The sequence below is a fragment of the Pongo abelii genome, chromosome 19 (assembly GCF_028885655.2).
Source record: "Pongo abelii isolate AG06213 chromosome 19, NHGRI_mPonAbe1-v2.0_pri, whole genome shotgun sequence".
Taxonomy (NCBI): Eukaryota; Metazoa; Chordata; class Mammalia; order Primates; family Hominidae; genus Pongo; species Pongo abelii.
Genome location: NC_072004.2, coordinates 3,127,069 through 3,147,454, shown reverse-complemented (window position 1 = coordinate 3,147,454; position 20,386 = coordinate 3,127,069). Strand labels below are relative to the sequence as shown.

At 40.1% G+C, this 20,386-nt stretch overlaps 2 protein-coding genes across 2 annotated transcripts in view; one reads left to right on the top strand and one right to left on the bottom strand.

Moving 5' to 3' along the window:
- Positions 1 to 20,386, top strand: part of LOC100439423 (olfactory receptor 3A1) — a 77,174-nt gene that overhangs the window by 19,990 nt on the left and 36,798 nt on the right.
- Positions 18,152 to 19,099, bottom strand: LOC100433103 (olfactory receptor 3A10). The gene has a single exon (XM_024235213.2). The coding sequence runs from the start codon at positions 19,097 to 19,099 to the stop codon at positions 18,152 to 18,154; it is 948 nt and encodes a 315-aa protein (XP_024090981.2).

The window sequence follows — 20,386 nt, the reverse complement described above, 5'->3', positions numbered from 1 at the left end:
ACTAGCCTGATTTGATCATTCCATAATGTATACATGTATCAAAACATCATATTATACCCCATAAATAGATAGAATTATTATCTGTCAATTAAAAATAAAATAAAACATGATAAAATATACATGTTAGGCTGTCTGCTTCCTCTGTAACAATAATTTCAGGACCTTAGCTTTTAAAATTACTGATTCTAACACTTTGTCTGTAAATTCTTTTTTTTCTACACGTACATTTATATCATTTATACGTGTTTTTTTAAAAGCTTGTGATGAGGTTTGGATTTGTGTCCCCACCCAAATCTCACGTCGAATTGGAGGAGAGGCCTGGTGGGAGGTGATTGGATCATGGGAGCAGATTTTCCCCTTGCTGTTCTCATGATATTGAGTGAGTTCTCATGAGATCTGATGGTTTAAAAATGTGTGGCACTTCCTCCTTCACTCTTTCTCTTTCTTCTGCCACCACGTTAAGAAGGTGCTTGTTTCTGCTTTACCTTCTGTCATGATTGTAAGTTTCCTAATGCTTTTTGCTAAGCCTGCAGAACTATGAGTCAACTAAACCTCTTCATAAATTACCCAGTCTCAGGTAGTTCTTTATAGCAGTGTGAAAGTGAACTAATACAGAAAATTGGTACCAGGGAAGTGGGCATTGCTATAAAGATATCTGAAAATGTGGAAGCAACTTTGGAACTGGGTAATGGGCAGGGGTTGGAACAGTTTGGAGGGCTCAGAAGAAGACAGGAAGATGTGAGACAGTTTAGAACTTCATAGAGACTTGTTGAATGATTGTGACTGAAATGCTAATAGTGATATGGACAGTGAAGTCCAGGCTGAGGTGGTCTCAGATGGTGATGAGGAACTTATTGAAAACTGGAGTAAAGGTTACTCTTGCTATGCTTTAGTGAAAAAACTGGCAGCATGTTGCTCCTGCCCTAGAAATCTGTGGAACTTTGAACTTGAGACAGATGATTTAGAGTATCTGGCAGAAGAAATTTCAAAGCAGCAAAGCATTCAAGATGTGACCTGGCTGTTTCTAAAAGTGTATACTGATATGCATGAAGAAAGAAATAGAGCATAAAAGTTTGAAAAATTTGCAGCCCGACCATGAGGTAGAAAAGATAAACCCATTTTCTGGGGAGAAATTCAAGCCATCTGCAGAAATTTGCATATTTAATGGGGAGCCAAGACAATGGGGAAAATGTCTCCAGTGCATTTCAGAGATCTTCATTGCAGCCCCTCCTATCACAGGCCCAGAGGCCTAAGAGGGAAAAATGGTGTCATGGGCCAGGCCCAGGCCCCCACTGCTCTGTGCAGCCTTGCGACATGGCACCCTGCATCCCAGCTGCTGCAGCTCCAGCTGTGGCTAAAAGGGGCCAAGGTACAGCTCAGGCCATTGTTTCAGAGAGTGCAAACCCAAGCCTTGGCAGCTTCTCCATGGTGTTGGGCCTGTGGGTGCACAGAAGACAAGAGTTGAGGTTTGGGAACCTCTGCCTAGATTTCAGAGTATGTATGGAAACATCTGGATGTCTGGGCAGAAGTCTGCTGCAGGGGCTCAGCCGTCACGGATAACCTCTACTAGGGGAGTGCTGAGGGGAAATGTGGGGTTGGACCTGCTCCTGAATGACTACTGGGTACATAACGAAATGAAGGCAGAAATAAAGATGTTCTTTGAAACCAACAAGAACAAAGACACAATATACCAGAATCTCTGGTACACATTTAAAGCAGTGTGTAGAGGGAAATGTATAGCACTAAATGCCCACAAGAGAAAGCTGGAAAGATCTAAAATTGACACCCTAACATCACAGTTGAAAGAACTAGAGAAGCAAGAGCAAACACATTCAGAAGCTAGCAGAAGGCAAGAAATAACTAAGATCAGAGCAGAACTGAAGGAGATAGAGACACAAAAAAACCCTTCAAAAAATCAATGAATCCAGGAGCTGTTTTTTTGAAAAGATCAATAAAATTGATAGACCGCTAGCAAGACTAATAAGAAGAGAGAAGAATCAAATAGATGCAATAAAAAATAATAAAGGGGATATCACCACTGATCCCACAGAAATACAAACCACCATCAGAAAATACTATAAACACCTCTACGCAAATAAACTAGAAAATCTAGAAGAAATGGATAAATTCCTGGACACATACACCTTCCCAGGACTAAACCAGGAAGAAGTTGAATCTCTGAATAGACCAATAACAGGCTCTGAAATTGAGGCAATAATTAGTAGCCTACCAACCAAAAAAAGTCCAGGACCAGATGGATTCACAGCCAAATTCTACCAGAAGTACAAAGAGGAGCTGGTACCATTCCTTCTGAAACTATTCCAATCAATAGAAAAAGAGAATTCACCCTAACTCATTTTATGAGGCCAGCATCATCCTGATTCCAAAGCCTGGCAGAGACACAACAAAAAAAGAATTTTAGACCAATATCCCTGATGAACATTGATGCAAAAATCCTCAATAAAATACTGGCAAACTGAATCCAGCAGCACATCAAAAAGCTTATCCACCAAGATCAAGTGGGCTTCATCCCTGGGATGCAAGGCTGGTTCAATATATGCAAATCAATAAATGTAATCCATCACATAAACAGAATCAAAGACAAAAACCACATGATTATCTCAGTAGATGCAGAAAAGGCCTTTGACAAAATTCAGCATCCTTTCATGCTAAAAATTCTCAATAAGCTAGGTACTGATGGAACGTATCTCAAAATAATAAGAGATAAGAGCTATTTATGACAAACCCACAGCAAATATCATTCTGAATAGGCAAAAACTGGAAGCATTCCCTTTGAAAACTGGCACAAGACATGGATGCCCTCTCTCACCACTCCTATTCAACATAGTGTTGGAAGTTCTTTGCTAGGGCAATCAGGCAGGAGAAAGAAATAAAGTGTATTCAGTTGGGAAAAGAGGAAGTCAAATTGTTCCTGTTTGCAGATGACATGATTGTGTATTTAGAAAACCCCTTCATCTCAGCCCAAAATCTCCTTAAGCTGATAAGCAACTTCAGCAAAGTCTCAGGATACAAAATCAATGTGCAAAAATCATAAGCATTCTTATACACCAATAACAGACAAACAGAGAGCCAAATCATGAGTGAACTCCAAATCACAATTGCTACAAAGAGGATAAAATACCTAGGAATCCAACTTACAAGGGTTGTGAAGGACCTCTTCAAGGAGAGCTACAAACCACTGCTCAACAAAATAAAAGAGGACAGAAACAAATGGAATAACATTCCATGCTCATGGATAGGAAGAATCAATATCGTGAAAATGGCCATACTGCCCAAGGTAATCTACAGATTCAATGCCCCTATCAAGCTACCAATGACTTTCTTCACAGAATTGGAAAAAACTACTTTAAAGTTCGTGTGGAACCAAAAAAGAGCCTGCATTGCCAAGAGAATCCTAAGGAAAAGGAACAAAGCTGGAAGCATCATGCTACCTGACTTCAAACTATACTACAAGGCTACAGTAACCAAAACAGCATGGTACTGGTTCCAAAACAAAGATATAGACCAATGGAACAGAACAGAGGCCCAGAAATAACACCACACGTCTACAACCATCTGATCTTTGATAAACCTGACGAAAACAAGAAATGGGGAAAGGATTCCCTATTTAATAAATGGTGCTGAGAAAACTGGCTAGCCATATGTAGAAAGCTGAAACTGGATCCCTTCCTTACACCTTATACAAAAATAAATTCAAGATGGATTAAAGACCTAAATGTTAGGCCTAAAACCATAAAAACCCTAGAAGAAAACCTAGGCAATACCATTCAAGATATAGGCACGGGCAAGGACTTCATGACTAAAACACCAAAAGTAATGTCAACAAAAGCCAAAATAGACAAATGGGATCTAATTAAACTGAAGAGCTTCTGCACAGCAAAAGAAACTACCATCAGAGTGAACAGGCAACCTACAGAATGGGAGAAAATGTTTGCAATCTACCCATCTGACAAAGGGCTAATGTCCAGAATCTACAAAGAACTTACACAAAGTTATGAGAAAAAAAATTAAACAACCCCATCAAAAAGTGGGCAAAGCATATGAACAGACACTTTTCAAAAGAAGATATTTATACAGCCAACAGCACATGAAAAAATGCTTATCATCACTGGCCATCAGAGAAATGCAAATCAAAACCACAATGAGATACCATCTCACACCAGTTAGAATGGTGATCATTAAAAAGTTAGGAAACAACAGGTGCTGGAAAGGATGTGGGGAAATAGGAACGCTTTTACACTGTTGGTGGGACTATAAACTAATTCAACCATTGTGGAAGACAGTGTGGCGATTCCTCAAGGATCTAGAACTAGAAATACCATTTGACCCAGCCATCCCATTACTGGGTATATGCCCAAAGGATTATAAATCATGCTGCTATAAAGACACCTGCACACGTATGTTTATTGTGGCACTATTCACAATAGCAAAGACTTGGAACCAACCCAAATGTCCATCAGTGATAGACTGGATTAAGAAAATGTGGCACATATACACCATGGAATACTATGCAGCCATAAAAAATGATGAATTCATGTCCTTTGTAAGGACATGGATGAAGCTGGAAACCATCATTCTCAGCAAACTATCGCAAGGACAGAAAACCAAACACTGCATGTTCTCACTCATATGTGAGAATTGAACAATGAGAACACATGGGCACAGGGCGGGGAACATCACACACCAGGGCCTCTCATGGGGTTGGAGCATGGGGGAGGGATAACATTAGGAGATACACCTAATGCTAAATGATGAGTTAATGGGTGCAGCAAACCAACGTGGCACATGTATACATATGTAACAAACCTGCACGTTGTGCACATGTTCCCTAGAACTTAGAGTACAATAATAATAAAAAAAAGCGCACATGAAAAAGTTCTGGAGAAGGATAGTAGTGAGGTTGCACAAAAAAGTGAATATACTCAGTGCTACTGAACTGTACCCTTAAAATGGTTAAATGATACATTTTATGTTATGCATATTTTACTAAAATAAAAAATGAAGGTTAAATAAAAAGAATTTCATATAAGGAAGTGTGGGCCTTGCTTCCTGGGACCTGAATGTCTATTTTGGGTTTGGAAGCAGAAAGAGGTATGAAATTAGACACAGATATCGGAACCCATGTGCATAGCTCACCTAGGGTGAATCTTTTGTTGTCTGTATAATTATCTTCCATAAGATGGAGAACACAGTCAAAGGGGTGGAGGAACTGGTCTTTCTGAAGAGGAGATAAATTGGGGTTAGGAAGGAGTGAGGAGGGATGCAGTGTTTGTTTACTCAGAAAACATTAATTGATGGTGATCATGTGTGCTGGGTTCTGAGGAAGTTTTTTTTAAAAAATGATACCCAATTTCTTGATTTTGTGGAGAAGTCTGTCTAGTCTAGAGGGGAAAGAGTTAAGAGGACATCTCAGGTATGAGCGCAGCTAAAGTGTGGTGTCTGGCAAACCAGACAGTGTAAGATTTGGATACATCTTCAAATTGATATTCTTTACACATTTATTCAGATATTTATTGTAGAGCATGAAGTAGATTTTCAATTAATAATTGCACATCTCTCTTGGTTGGCTACCATTAATGGATTTAGTAGTTACACTGAACATAACATCTAAGTTTATTTGAAATTCTTTTATTTAATGTTTTTCCACTATTTGTATCTATCATTAGTTACACTTCTTATGCATAGAGGAAGTTTATATAAATATAGTTCTAAAATTTTGTCAAAATATGTATGAAAATTATTGTTTTCCTGGCATTCACATCAGCAAAACACTTTCCATTTATCCTCTCTTCAGTTTTCTTTTGTGATTTTTTAAACCAGATAACTTTTCAAGGTACAGATTAAAATGTTTAAAATTTAGACATTAGGGAAAAAATGAATTGTTATTACTGAAAAGCACTATACTGTGAGTTGTTCAGTTTTAGAATTTTAGCCTACATCACCTGTTGTATTTGGATGACTAATGAATGCTTGGCTGATGGCAGGGCTGGTGACTTGTCATTATTTCCACAGACATGCCACAAAATGTTGAATGAAGATAGGCAGCGTTGGCAAGGAGAGTTTCTGAAACTTCCACTGGAGGGCTCTGCGTGTTCTGGCAGGAATGGTCCGTGAATTTGCATTTGCCAGTTATGAAAGGAGTTGCATGAGTAAATCAGAGTGGAAATGTTGCAGTGACATTTTAGCACTTGTTATGTGTTGGCACCTTGTCAGCTGTTTGGCTGATCTGACCCCGAGTCTGAATTAGAAGGTGGTAGGAGGTATGCATGGACACTAAGTCAGAAAAATTGGATTGAGAGAAGCCAGGTGGTATACTCTTAAACAAACCGGGAAAAAAATGAAGACAAAGCTGGAATGTGTTCTCTGTCAGAATTTCTCTTCCTGGGGCTTTCTTCATCTATAAAATGAAAATTCTAACATTTGCCTCATGGCACTTTTGTTCTAAGAGTTAAATTAGATAATGTATGTAAAGTGTAGTCTCTGGCTGGTCTCTAAATGACTGGAAATATGTGGGGGTGATTGTTATTGTGTAACAATATGAGCCATACTGATTTAGGAATAGAAAATTGATGGAATGGAAGATGCAGACCAGAAACACATTTTTGAACTTATAATAATTTAATATATGCATAAATTAAATATCACAAATCAGTAGGGGTGGGGCAGGGAGTGAAATACTCAATACATAGTGGTGAGGTAGTTGATTATTCATTGGAAAAATCCCTCTTGGATACATATATTTATAAAATGTATCAAAAGAAAGGCTAGATTAATATTCTGGGCATACAAGCAAAGGAAGAAGGCACAAAGAAATAACAGATTTGACTACATAAACATTTTTTAAAATTTATGGAAAAGTTAACCAAGTTAAAAGGCAAAAAACAAACTTGGAGAAATATTTGCAGAAAATATGAAAAGGTTAATATTTTTACCATGTAAAGATCTAAGAAATGCATATGAAAACACTAAGATATTGGTGGATAAATAAGCCAAGAACATAAAGGCAATTTACAAAGAGACAAATGAAAACATATTTAACAGATAAGAGATAGTAGCTTCACTCATAAGCAGAAAAAGCAAAGTAAAGTTATACTTTTGCCTCTCAAATTAGCAATGAATAAAACTAGTTAATACTTGTGATGTTACAGTGAAATGGACACAGTGATTTCTAATGGAGACAAACTGTCACCTCCCTGTTAAAGAGTTTAGCAATATGTATAAGAGCCCTAAAATATTCATCTCATATTAAAATATTCACTTCACAATAGTTAAAAAAACTTATTACATATTTAGAAATAGACTTATTAAAAAGGCAGAAACTCTAATTTTTAAAAGCCTGTGACACTCTTCTCTATAAATAATACTTGAATAAATGGATAGATGATTGTATGCCTCTATATGGAAAAATCTAATATTGTAAGGCTGTCAGTTCTCCTGAAATCAATCTATAAATTTAACCCAGTTCTGTTTAAAATCCCAATGGTAGAAAAACTCAATCAGCAAAAATGATTCTGTAGTCAACCTGGAAGAGAAAACATGTGAGAGCAGTCAAAAACATTTGGGAGGAAAGAGAATCATGAGGAAAATTTCCAGAATGAGACATGAATACATATTGTAAATCTACAGTGATGGAATGTTATTCAGCCATATAGAAGAACAAAATTCTGTCATTTGCAGCAACATGGTGGAACTGGGGGTCATTATGTTAGGTGAAATTAGCCAAGCAAAGAAAGACAAATGTTGCATGTTCTCACTCATATGTGGAAGCTAATAATAGTGTCTTTCATGACGATAGTAGAATAGTGGTTACCAGAGGCCAGGAAGGGTAGGTGGAAGACAGGGGATAAAGAGAAAACAAAAGAATATAAATGTTACCACTGAATTGTACACTTAAAAATAGTAAAGATGGTATTTCTGCTTCTAGATCTTTGAAGAATCGCCACACTGTCTTCCACAATGGTTGAACTAATTTACACTCCTACTAACAATGTAAAAGCGCTCCTTTTTCTCTGCTACCTCGCCAGCATCTGTTGTTTCTTGACTTTTTAGTAATTGCTATTCTGACTGGTGTGAGATATCTTATTGTGGTTTTGATTTACATTTCTCTAATGATCAGTGATGTTGAGCTTTTTTCCATATGTTTTTGGTGGCATGAGTGTCTTCTTTTGAGAAGTGTCTGTTCATGTTTTTTGCCCACTTTTTAATGGGGTTGGTTGTTTTTTTCTTGTAAATTTGTTTAAGTTCCTCGTAGACTCTGGATATTAGACCTTTTTCAGATGGATAGACTGGAAAATTTTTCTCCCATTCTGTAGGTTGTCTGTTCACTCTGATGATAGTTTGTCTTGCTGTGTGAAGCTCTTTAGTTTAATTGCCTCCCATTTGTCAATTTTTTCTTTTGTTGCAATTGCTTTTGGCATTTTTGTCATAAAATCTTTTGTTGGGGGAACCTGCCCCCAATATTTCAACACAGGTTCTTTCTATTTTCCCTAAGTGTCCGCCAGTCTGAGAAATAAAGAGAAAGAGTACAAAGAGAGGAATTTTATAGCTGGGCCTCCAGGGGTGACATCACATATCAGTAGGTCCGTGATGTCTGCCTGAGCTGCAAAACCAGCAAGTTTTTATTACGGATTTCAGAAGGGGAGGGGGTGTACGAACAGGGATAGGTCACAAAGATCACATATTTCTGAGGCCAATAAAGATCACAAGGCAAAGGGCAAAGCAAAGATCACAAGGCAAAGGGCAAAGCAAAGATCACAAGGCAAAGGTAAAATTAGAATTACTGATGAGGGTCTATGTTCAGATGTGCATGTATTGTTTTGATAAACATCTTAACAGAAAACAGCGTTCGAGAGCATAGAACTGGTCTGACCAAAATTTACCAGGCTGGAATTTCCCAATCCTAGTAAGCCTGAGGTAGTACTACAGGAGACCAGGGCGTATTTCAGTCCTTATCCCAACTGCATAAGACAGACGCAGAGCGGCCGTTTATAGAACTCCACCCAGGAATGCAATTATTTTCCTAGGGTCTTAGTATTTAATATTCCTTGCTAGGAGAAGAATTTAGCAATATCTGTCCTACTTGCATGTTCGTTTGTAGGCTCTCTGCAAGAAGAAAAATATGGCTGTATTCTGCCCAACCCCTCAGGCAGTCAGACCTTATGGTTGTCTTCCCTTGTTTCCTAAAATGGCTGTTATTCTGTTCTTTTCAAGGTGCACTCATTTCATATTGTTTAAACACACATGTTTTACAATCAATTTGTACAATAGTGGTCCTGAGGTGACGTACATTCTCTGCTTGCAAAGATAACAGAATTAAGAGATTAAAGACAGGCATAAGAAATTATAAGAGTATTATTTGGGAACTGATAAATGTCCATGAAATCTTCACAATTTATGTTCAGAGATTGCAGTAAAGACAGGCGTAAGAAATTATAAAAGTTTTAATTTCGGGAACTGATAAATGTCCATATTAAAATGAAATCTTCACAATTTATGTTCTTCTGCCACAGCTCCAGCTGGTCCCTCCATTCGGGATCCCTGACTTCCCACAGCAATCTTTGCCAATGCGTATGTTCTGAATGGTATTGCCTAGATTTTCTTCTATGGTTTTTATAGTTTGGGGTTCTACATTTGACCCAGCAATCCCATTGCTGGGTATATACCCAAATGAATAAAAATCATTCTATTATAAAGATACATGCACACATATGTTCATTGCAGCACTATGCGTAATAGCAAAGACATGGAATCAACCCAGATGCCCATCAATGATAGACTGGATAAAGAAAATGTGGTACATATACACCATGATATACTATGCAGCCATAGAAAGGAATGAGATCCTGTCCTCTGCAGGAACATGGATGGAGCTGGAAGCCATTATCCTTAGCAAACTAGTGCAGGCACAGAAAACCAAATACCTCATGTTCTCACTTATAAGCGGGAGATGAACTATGAGAGCACATGGACACATTGGGGGAAACAACACACACCAGAACCTTCAGGGGGAGCATCAGGAAGAACAGCTAATGGATGCTGGGCTTAATACCTAGGTGATGGGTTGATCTGTGCAGCGAACCACCATGGCACACATCTACCTATGTAATAAACCTGCACATCCTGCACATGTACCCGGAACTTAAAGTGAAAGTTGAAGAGCAAAAAAGTAGTAAAAATAGTAAATTTTACATGTATATCTTACCTCAATTTTTACACTTGATCTTAGCCAAAAGGCTGAGATGTGATACCTCAGTTTTTAAAAAGAGGCTTGATCAGAGAAAATAAATAAAGCTACAGTTATTGAAATATTGTGGTATACTAACACAGACTGCTGTAACAGAATATAAAGTTCAGAAGAAAATACAAGTATGTGTGTGTATGTGTGTATATATATATATATATATATATAAACATTTAAAATTTGATAAAAAGAGATACTTAAAACATTTAGAATGGGCAGGGTGGGGTGGCTCACTCCTGTAATCCCAGCACTTTGGGAGGCCGAGGTAGGCGGATCACCTGAGGTCAGGAGTTCGAGACCAGCCTGGCCAACATGGCGAAACCACATCTCTACTAAAAATATAAAAATTAGCCAGATGTGATAGCACGCGCCTGTAATCCCAGCTACTCAGGAGGCTGAGGCAGGAGAATTGCTTGAACCTGGGAGGTGGAGGTTGCAGTGAGTCGAGATTGTACCACTGCACTCCCAGTCTGGGCGACAGAGTGAGACCCTGTCTCAAACAAAAAAAAAAAAAAAAAAAAATTGGAAGGATCTTTGGACACAAGCTGTAGAGTTAAAATAAAGTTGTATCCCTTTATCACAACATGTACTAAAATGAATTTTGAATATGAAAGTATAAAACATAAGATATAAAAAAAAAATCATAGAAGTAAAAAAAAGATAGATGACAATATGAACTTGAGATGGGGAAATAGTTTCAAGCATAACAGCAAAGACAGAAGTCATAAAGTAAAATGTTCATATGCTTGACTGTGTAAAAGTCTGTACGTCAAAAACATCATTAGCATGAATAGGACAGATTTAATAAGGAAAATATTTGCAGCATCTATGACAAATACTTAATACGTGCATTCACATAAGAAAATCTCAACCTCACGATAAAAATAATGTAAGGCAAAACAACAATAGGAAATAGAGATTCACTGATCACATTGTAAGGATGTTTAAAAATGGCAATACTTAGGGTTGGTTAGGGTTAGGAAAGTGACCCTCTCGCACTGGATTGGTGGTACAATCTGTCTAGTTGATAGTTTGTCAATATTCATAAAAGTGTTGAAAATATACACATACATGTGGGCCATTTAGGGAAACAGCTGTGGAAAAAGCACATCAAATTATGGTTCTTAATAGTGAAAAACTGGAAACAACCTAAAGGGTGAAGATAGAGGGTTGATAATGCAGTTGTCAAATGATGTAGCCATTGCAAACAATGAAGCAGATGCATTTATTCACATGGAACTAAAAAGTAAGCAGGCTGTGCTGGGTAGGAAGAACAGTGGAAGAACAAGGAAGTTCTGGGGTGTGAAGGAGACTGGAGGAATGCAGTGTTGATAAGCAGACAACAAGCAAATAAAGGGGAGGCTAGCGTTTGCAGGGAGGCTGACTCATGCCCAGGCATTCTTGTTTTGAACTCATCTTCCTGCTAGTCACAACTTGGCTAATGAGTCTTGCTAACAAAAGTACTGAACTTCCCCATCACTAATTGGCCTCCTCCACTCTCTAAGGTCCCAGTTTCTTTCAGACTAAGGACCAAAAAGAAAGTAAATGTCTTTCTGTGCATACCTTCCCTCTGGCCTTATTAGCAGAGACACAGAAGACAGTCAGGAAATTCCCAGTCTTCCCTAAGCGCCTAGGCTGCATTATCCTGAACTCTCATTTGGGAGCTAATTAGGGGATTCTGTTTGTGGAACTTGTAAGCACTTAACTCCCCAGTCCTAGCCCTGGCTCTCTGTGGGAACCTTTCTTTGAAGACTTGCTGGATAGATGTCTCCCGAGGCCCTGTTGAACTGGGGAAGTTAGCAAAGTTTATCAATGAGTTGCTGCTTAAGTAAAATGCCAAAATAAACTGAAGTGGTGTGGATCCCAAGAGATTAATCATGCTCTCTCCCAGTGTGGAGAGAGCATGGGGGGGACACTGCAGCTTCTACAGGCCTGAATTCTTCACTGGTTCATTCATGGAAAGTGAAAGCTAGTGTGGTACAAAGGGCATAGCACTGGCCGGGAGGGGTAGAGTTTTGGGCCTGGGGAGATAAATTCCTACTCTGGCTTTTATTAGAGAGAGGGCACAACTCTAGAAATAGGATAACTCCTTCAACTCAAAACCCAATGAAATTTTAACATGTTCTACGCTGTACTTGTTGACTCAGTAATTCTGTACCTCAATTCATTTATTCCCCAAAATAATCATATGAAGTGCATAGTATGATTCCCATTCCTATTTTATGAATGGGAAAACTGGGGCCCACAGGGAGGAAATGATCTACCCTGTGTCACACAGCTAGCAAGGAGCAGTGTTAGCCCAGAGCCCAGGCCTCCCAACTTCTCACTCCAATGCTATGTTCACTTGACCAAAGTTAACTTAATGCCACAAGGTGCATGAGCTTCCCAGCTTGCTCCCTGCCACACAGAAGATGCTGGATTTGTATTTATTTGTCCTTATATTCTGGCCTGGACAACTACCTGTAAATACCAAATAAAGGTAACCCTTTCAGATCCCTGATATCTTTACCCTCCAAGATTTTAGAAACATACTCTAAAAAAGAGGTTAAATATTTTCTGGCTGATGTTCCAAGACTCTTTCCAAAGCTCACTTCTTTCTGTTTCACTTGTTGCTACCTCTCAGACCTTCACGCCTCTTCCTGGCTCACTGTTATCACCTCCAATTCGGGCATCTCTCCAGTTGCTAAAGCCCAAGAATGAGCTTCTGCCCTTCAGACCCACTGTGTATAAATAGTTTGTGGGTTTATGCACCTGTACTCAACCTTATTGCCTGTCCGTTTAATAGCTCATAGTCTCTTAATCCCTGCAGTCTTTGGCATCCTGTGTGGGCTTGAGTATTTATTATGTAGTAGGTGAGTGAAAAAAGCCTGAGATACTTGGAAGTGACTAATTTTGCAGATAAAGAATCAAAACTTGAACAGATCTGTAGGCTAAAAATAGCAGAGACTGAATTAAAACTTTGATCTCCATATATTCTGTTCAAGGTTCTCCATTCAACTGTACTGCCTTTTGCATTTCTGAGACTCATTGCACCCACAGTCATTATCACTCTGTTTAGTTTTGAATTCTTTGGTGATTAACTGGATGCAGGGAGGGAGGCAAAGCTACTGGGCCTAACTCTATGGCCTCTGGCAAGTCACCTAACCTGTCATCTGTGAAGTGAGGATAATAAAAGCTGGCCTTCCTATTTTCTAATCCTGGCCCTGGTTGTCACTGTGGGTTACATTCAACTGTGCTACTGAAAAATTCAAATGAGAACACAGATTTTAAAGTTGTTTGTAAATATTGTTATGTGCTAATAAAATAATAGGATAAAATATACTACTGTTATAATTCTGCTGAGTCCTAGTAGAGCTTTTCTCTGGGCTAGACACAGATGGTAGGATGGATGTGGGAGAAGGAGGTATTGTTGGAATGTGTGTGAGATCATCTCCAAGTAGACATATGTAGTTTGCCCATGGTGTGTAAAATGACATCTGCTGAGCTTGACATATGGATCATGGATGTACTCAACAGTTCACAGATGTGTTGAGAACTCACAATGTCTAAAACATGTTTCTTTGAATATGAGCTATCTAAGTTAGGATGGCTGGGCAAAAATATTGCTAGAAGTTTCTTTCAGTGTCAGGAATCCATGGACTTATATCTGCATAGATCACACATTCATCCCAACCAAGATTAGTCACCACCTTTGACTGGAATCCCATATAAAGATCCAAAACTGTGCAACAGGGAAGTGGGTGCTGCGGGGACAGGTTGTTGATGGTGGTGCAGGATGAGGGTTGGTGTGGAGTGGAGGGTGATATTTCAGTCTTCAGGGACAGGAGACGGAAAGAGGTAAGAAGGTCCATCAGGGCTATTCTCTTAAGGATAAGAGCTGTTTGGTTTGATTCTTCACTTAGATGAAGAGAGATGGACAAGATGAATGCCTCTAAATCTTGATCAAATGAATAAGGTGGGCTTGTGTTGGATAGATGGGCCAACTCACTAGTTTCCTCAAAGGTGAGGATGACAGGGGACACTGAAGGCTGGAGAGAAAACACTATAGTGGACTCACCTTACTACCACCCCCCTACATTTTCACCATTAGCACTTTAAAAGTTTTATTTATTTAGTTAGTTATTGACAAGTGGGACCTAATTAAAGAGCTGCATAGCAAAAGAAACCGTCAGCAGAATAAACAGACAACCTATGGATTGGGAGAAAATAGTCACAAACTGTGCATCTGATGCAGGCCTAATATCCAGAACCTATAGGGAACTTCAACAAATCAACAAGCAAAATTCAAATCATCTCATTAAAAAATGGGCAAAGGACATGAACAGACACTTCTCAAAAGAAGACATACAAGTGGCCAACCCATGAAAAAGTGCTCAGGATCACTAAGCATCAGAGGAATGCAAGTCAAAATCACAATGAGACACCACTTCACACCAGTCAGAATGGCTGCTATTAAAAAGTCAACAAGCAACAGATGCTGGCAAGGCTGCAGAGAAAAGAGAATGCTTCTATGTTGTTGGTGGAAATGTAACTTTGTGCAGCCACTGTGGAGAGCAGTCTGGAGATTTCTCAAAGAACTCAAAACAGAGCTATTATTTGACCCAGCAGTCCCATTACTGGATACATACCCAAAGGAGAGTAAATCATTCTACCACAAAGACACAAGCACTTATATGTTCACTACTGAGCTATTCACAATAGCAAAGACATGGAATCAACCCAGGTACCCACCAGTGGTGAGCTGGATAAGGAAAATGTGGTACATATACACCATGGAATACTATGCAGCCATAAAAAGGAATGAAATAATGTCCTTTGCCACAACATGGATGCAGCTGGAGGTCATTATCCTAAGCAAATTAATGCAGAAACAGAAAATAAAATACCACATGTTCTAATCATTAACAGCTAAGCATTGAGTACACATGGACATAAATATGAGAACAAGAGACACTGTGAACTACTAAAGAGAGGAAGGAGGAGGTGTGGATTAAAAAACTGCCTATCGGGTACTGTGCTCATGACCAAGGTGATGGAATCTGGACTCCAAATCTCAGCATCATGCAGTATTACCAAGTAACAAATCTGCACATACATCTCCTGTATCTAAAGTAAAAGTGGAAATTTAAAAAATATATGTATTTAATTTTTTAAAATTACAGAACTCAGTGAAAAACTTTGAAAAATACCAGAGTAAATGGAGTAAAAACCCAAAGTCATTCCCCATTTTCCACTGCCCTCCCCAGTCCTATTCCCCTCTGCAGAGGTAACCACCGGGTACAGCTTACGGGTTTTCCTCCAGGATTTTCAGCCCATACACATGTTTACATCATCATCACTTTCTCAATTTAGTCATATGTGCTATACAACTTCTCATGTCAATACCTTCACTCTTCTTTTTAAACAAATATATGCTTTTTACTTAAATTATTTACATAAAACATGAATTATTTATATTTGCATAGCAGAGTTAAAAACTCTTTACTTTAGAAGTTGAATTAAGGAAAGACAAACACTTTGACACAACTTGTAATCACTCATTTATTATTACACTCCTCTCTGTAATGCTTTCCCAAGTCTTTGGATATTATAGGATTTTCCAACCTGTAGTGTTATGCTCAGATTTTGCTAATTAAATGCTCTATTTCTAATTTTTTGCAAGAAGGAGATACTTCTTTGGTTTTCGTTTCAGGGTTTTTTTTGTTTGAGGAGAAATTATATTGCAGTTCATGCACAAAGTCAGGAAAGCTTTTCCCTGTTATGTCAAATTCAATGATTGTCTTTATTTCATCAGAAGAAAATTTATCTTTAAAAAAATTTCTCTTTATATCTTTATACTATCCTAATATTGGGACCTTTAGGATATTTTGAAAACATCTAGCAGTTTCACTGACTTCCTATGTGGAAGACAAATTTCTTATCATAAGTCATGCTTTCTGCTATCAACTAACCCACAAGATGGCTTGAACATCAGCTATCTACTCGGCACTCTGTTGTGTGTTTGGAAGACATAATATAAGACATGGATCCTGTCCTTAAGGAGATTATAACCTAGCTGGGGAGAGTAAAAGAAGCTTCGAGGAATACAGAGAAAATTATGATGCTGTCATGCTGTGTAGGCTACATTCTTTCAAAGGAGATTAACAACACTGAATACAAACAAAGGGATTCATGAGCCACCTAAGTGAGCACCTGTGGTTGAAAGAGGAAGATTGAATGGAGAAGCCAGGAAGGAATGATGGAAGACCTTGCCTACCTGAGAAAGGTCTAGATTTGATCAGAAGGACTTGGCGGCCTTTGGCAGATGAAATGACACGGAGCAGACATTGTTCCAGGGGATTAATGGGGCAGTGTAGACAGCACTGAGTTAGGGAGGAGCCCAGGGCTCAGAGACCGTTGGATGGCATGGGTCCCAACTGGGAGGCAGCTGTCTGCTAGAGGACAATGGTGTAAGTGAGTCCAGCATAATGTTCAGTGGGACCCAGCGGACGGCTGGATGTGGAGAATAACTGTGGATACCTCTGTGTGCTGAGATAATCTAAGGCCCCTTAGATTAAGGGTTCCCTGCTGCCCTCCTCAAATAATAAGCATGTCGGACAAGGTCAGTCTTCAACTTCCAACTTCTTGTCCAGGAAGTGCCTGAAGGATTCACAGAATAAGTTCTAGAAATGGCCACGATAGAGTGTGAAATTGACTATCATTCTATTATTTCTTTCTGGATTGCCATAGTTTCACTCTGTTGTTAAAATCTCAGGTTCCAGTACTTACTCACTGATAAATTGCAAATGATGTTCTCCTCTAGTTTCCCCTTCTTATCAGTCTCCTCACCTTTACTAATTATCTGTACATATGAATTAAACAGAATGTCCAACATAAATCAGTGTATTTTGCCATTGAAACTAAAACTTATGGCCAGGTGCAGGGACTCACACCTTTAATCTCAGCACTTTGGGAGACCAAGGCGGGTGGATCACGTGATGTCAGGACTTCAAGACCAGCCTGGCCAATATGGTGAAACCCCGTCTCCAGTAAAAATACAAAAATTAGCCGGGCGTGGTGGCAGGCACCTGTAATCCCAGCTATCAGGAGGCTAAGGCAGGGGAATAACTTGAACCCGGGAAGCAGAGGCTGCAGTGAGCCAAGATCGTGCCACTGCACTCCAGCCGGGGTGACCAAGCAAAACTCCATCTCATAAATAAATAAATCTATCTTACTAGTTATTAATGCTTCTTCTCAGGGATGATACATTCTTATGTTTCTGGTTGGGGGGCGGGGGCGGGTTGTGAGAATAGGCTCATGCACTGCAATGTACCTGTGTTGTCCCCACTAATAAGTAGTCAGAAAGGGGCTGCGATTTTGGGAACAGGTGTTTGATGATGTTGCTCTGAAGAAGGTGCTTGCAGGGTGCTCTGACAAGTACCAACACTCTGCTTCTAGCGTATGTCAAGCCCAAATTTAACTTTAGAATACTAGACTTATTTCTTAAAGTAGAACCTTTTGAAAACCACACCCAACACTCGAATGCAAATATAGTTTTGCTAAAAAGGAGACCAGACATTTCATTTTTATTAATATTTTATATGTGTTTCAATTGAACAATCATTAAATTAAAAAAATACAAAATAGTTTGTCTCCCATTACCTGACCCACATCATATTTCCCTTTTGTCTTCAATTCACTTCGTATCAGTAAGTTAGATACACTCTCACCTAAGCTTTAGCCTTTCTCCTCAATCCAAGGCAGACCACGCTCTACCCTGACTAAAACTATCTACTCTGCTCCCGTTTTATGACCCGACCCTGAGGATTTTCCTGCCCATACGTAGTCCTTCAGCCTAAGAAAGTCGGGGGGTTGCTTGAGGAGGGAGGTTGCATTTTGAACCCCATCTTTTCATGCTGGGGGCCTCTTCCCTGTCAGCACCCTTTTCAGGGTGCCCTGCACATCAGGGTTCCGGAGGCTGTAAATGACTGGGTTCAGCATGGGACTGAGGATAGTGTTGAGGATCCCAATCCCCTTATCTTTGTCTGAGGCTGAGACTGAGCCCAGGCGCATGTGACTGAAGAAGCCGGTTCCGTAAAAGATACAGACCACGGTGAGGTGGGAGCCACACGTGGAGAAAGCCTTCTTCCTCCCCTCAGCCGAGCGGATTCGTAATACTGCAGCTGTGACGTGGGCATAGGACACTGAGATAAGGATCATGGGGATCACTCCCATGAAGGTGGCCCCCACAAGCAGCAGCTGCCCATTGAGCTGGATGCTGGAGCAAGAGAGCTGGAAGAGAGGTGGGAGGCCACAGTAGAAGTGATTGACCACATTAGGGCCACAGAAGTCGAGCACAGACACAGCCACTGTGTGAGTCAGAGCACTGATGAAGGAGACAGTGCAGCAAATGCCCACCAGGGCACCCTGGACTTCACGGCTCATGCGAGTGTTGTAGGTGAGAGGCTGACAGATGGCCAGGTAGCAGTCATAGGCCATGGCTATTAAGAGGTGATAGTCCACCCCAGCCAGGAGGTGGAAAAAGAAGAGCTGTGAAATGCAGGCAGCATAGGGAACTCTGCACTGGTGGGCCAGGAGACATGCCAGCATTGGAGGAACAGTGACTGTGATGCACCCGATGTCCAGCAGAGACAGGTTCCCCAGGAAGTAATACATGGGAGGATGGAGTTCGGGCTCCACAAAGATGGCAGCCAGGATGCTGAGGTTGCCCCCAACTGTGATAATGTAGGCAAAGAGGAAGACAGCAAAACGGATGGGCTGCAGTCTTACGTTCCCTGTTAGGCCAAGAAGGATGAACTCAGTGATGGCTGTCCCATTCCCCCAAGCACCTGGCTCCATAGGCCACTGCTGAGAGCTGTAGTGGGAGCAGAAAGCATGAATCTGTCACAAAGGAGAGAATGACACATAGAAGGCGCAGATCCATGTCCCAAGAATGCTGGAGTGATATGGCATGGACACCTACCAATTGGAACGGATACCAGCCTAGAACTTGGCCAGGCTCCTGGAGGCCCCGACCATGCCAGACATTAACCCTTAGTTATTGATTCAGGGAAAGATCCAGCATATTCCAAAGGAGGGGCTGGGCAGAGGGAAATATTCTGAGGACTGGGGACAGTGGTTGTTTACCAACATGGTATGGAAATGTTTGGATGTTTTGTTTTTGTTTTTATTTTTTTTCTGAGATGAAATTTCACTTTTGTCACCCAGGCTGGAGTGCAATGGCGTGATCTCGGCTCACCGCAACCTCTGGCTCCTGGATTCAAGCGATTCTCCTGCCTCAGCCTCCTGAGTAGCTGGGATTACAGGCATGTACCACCACACCTGGCTAATTTTTTTGTATTTTTAGTAGAGACAGGGGTTTCACCATGTTGGCCAGGCTGGTCTCGAACCCTTGACCTCAGGTGATCCACCTGCCTTGGCGTCCCAAAGTGACGTTTGAGTATTTTTAGCAGCTATTAAGGTCATACCAGTGTACGGTGACTCTCTGATTAGCTCAATGACTAAGTGAACATACGAGGTTCTAGAAAGCACAGTGTAGGGAGAGAAGCAGCATAAAGAAGAACAGGACAAGATCCCATGGGATCCACACAGACACAAAAGAGATGGAAGAAGGAGAGGTGCAGGGAGCAAATACACAGAAGCCAAAAACCGAAGATGTGAAGGCAATTTAAGAAAATACTAACAATTTTGAAGTGTATACTATAAGTATTGTGTATATGATGTGTATTGTATTTATTTTCTCATTTAATTCTCACAAAAATCTGTGGAGTAACTACTACTATTACCTCTATGTAATGAAGATGTTGAGGATTATAAAGGTGAACTAAGGATCCCAAGGTCTTACTCTTGACTGAGCTGGGTCTCAAACGCAGGACTCTCTGACTCCCAAGCCCACCCCTTGACACGACATTACCTCTTAAAGAACTTGGACATGTGTTGTTATGGAGGTTTTATAAATGACATTATACGTGATAAAGAGAAGAATCATATTTCTAAGACTTTGGGTATTAGCATCACCACAACTATTCAAGGAAGTTAAGATTCCGTCCATTCATCCTTTCATTCAACAATTCTAGGGATTCTGGATCCAAATGTTTAGTGGACTCTGGATATATTTGGGGGCAT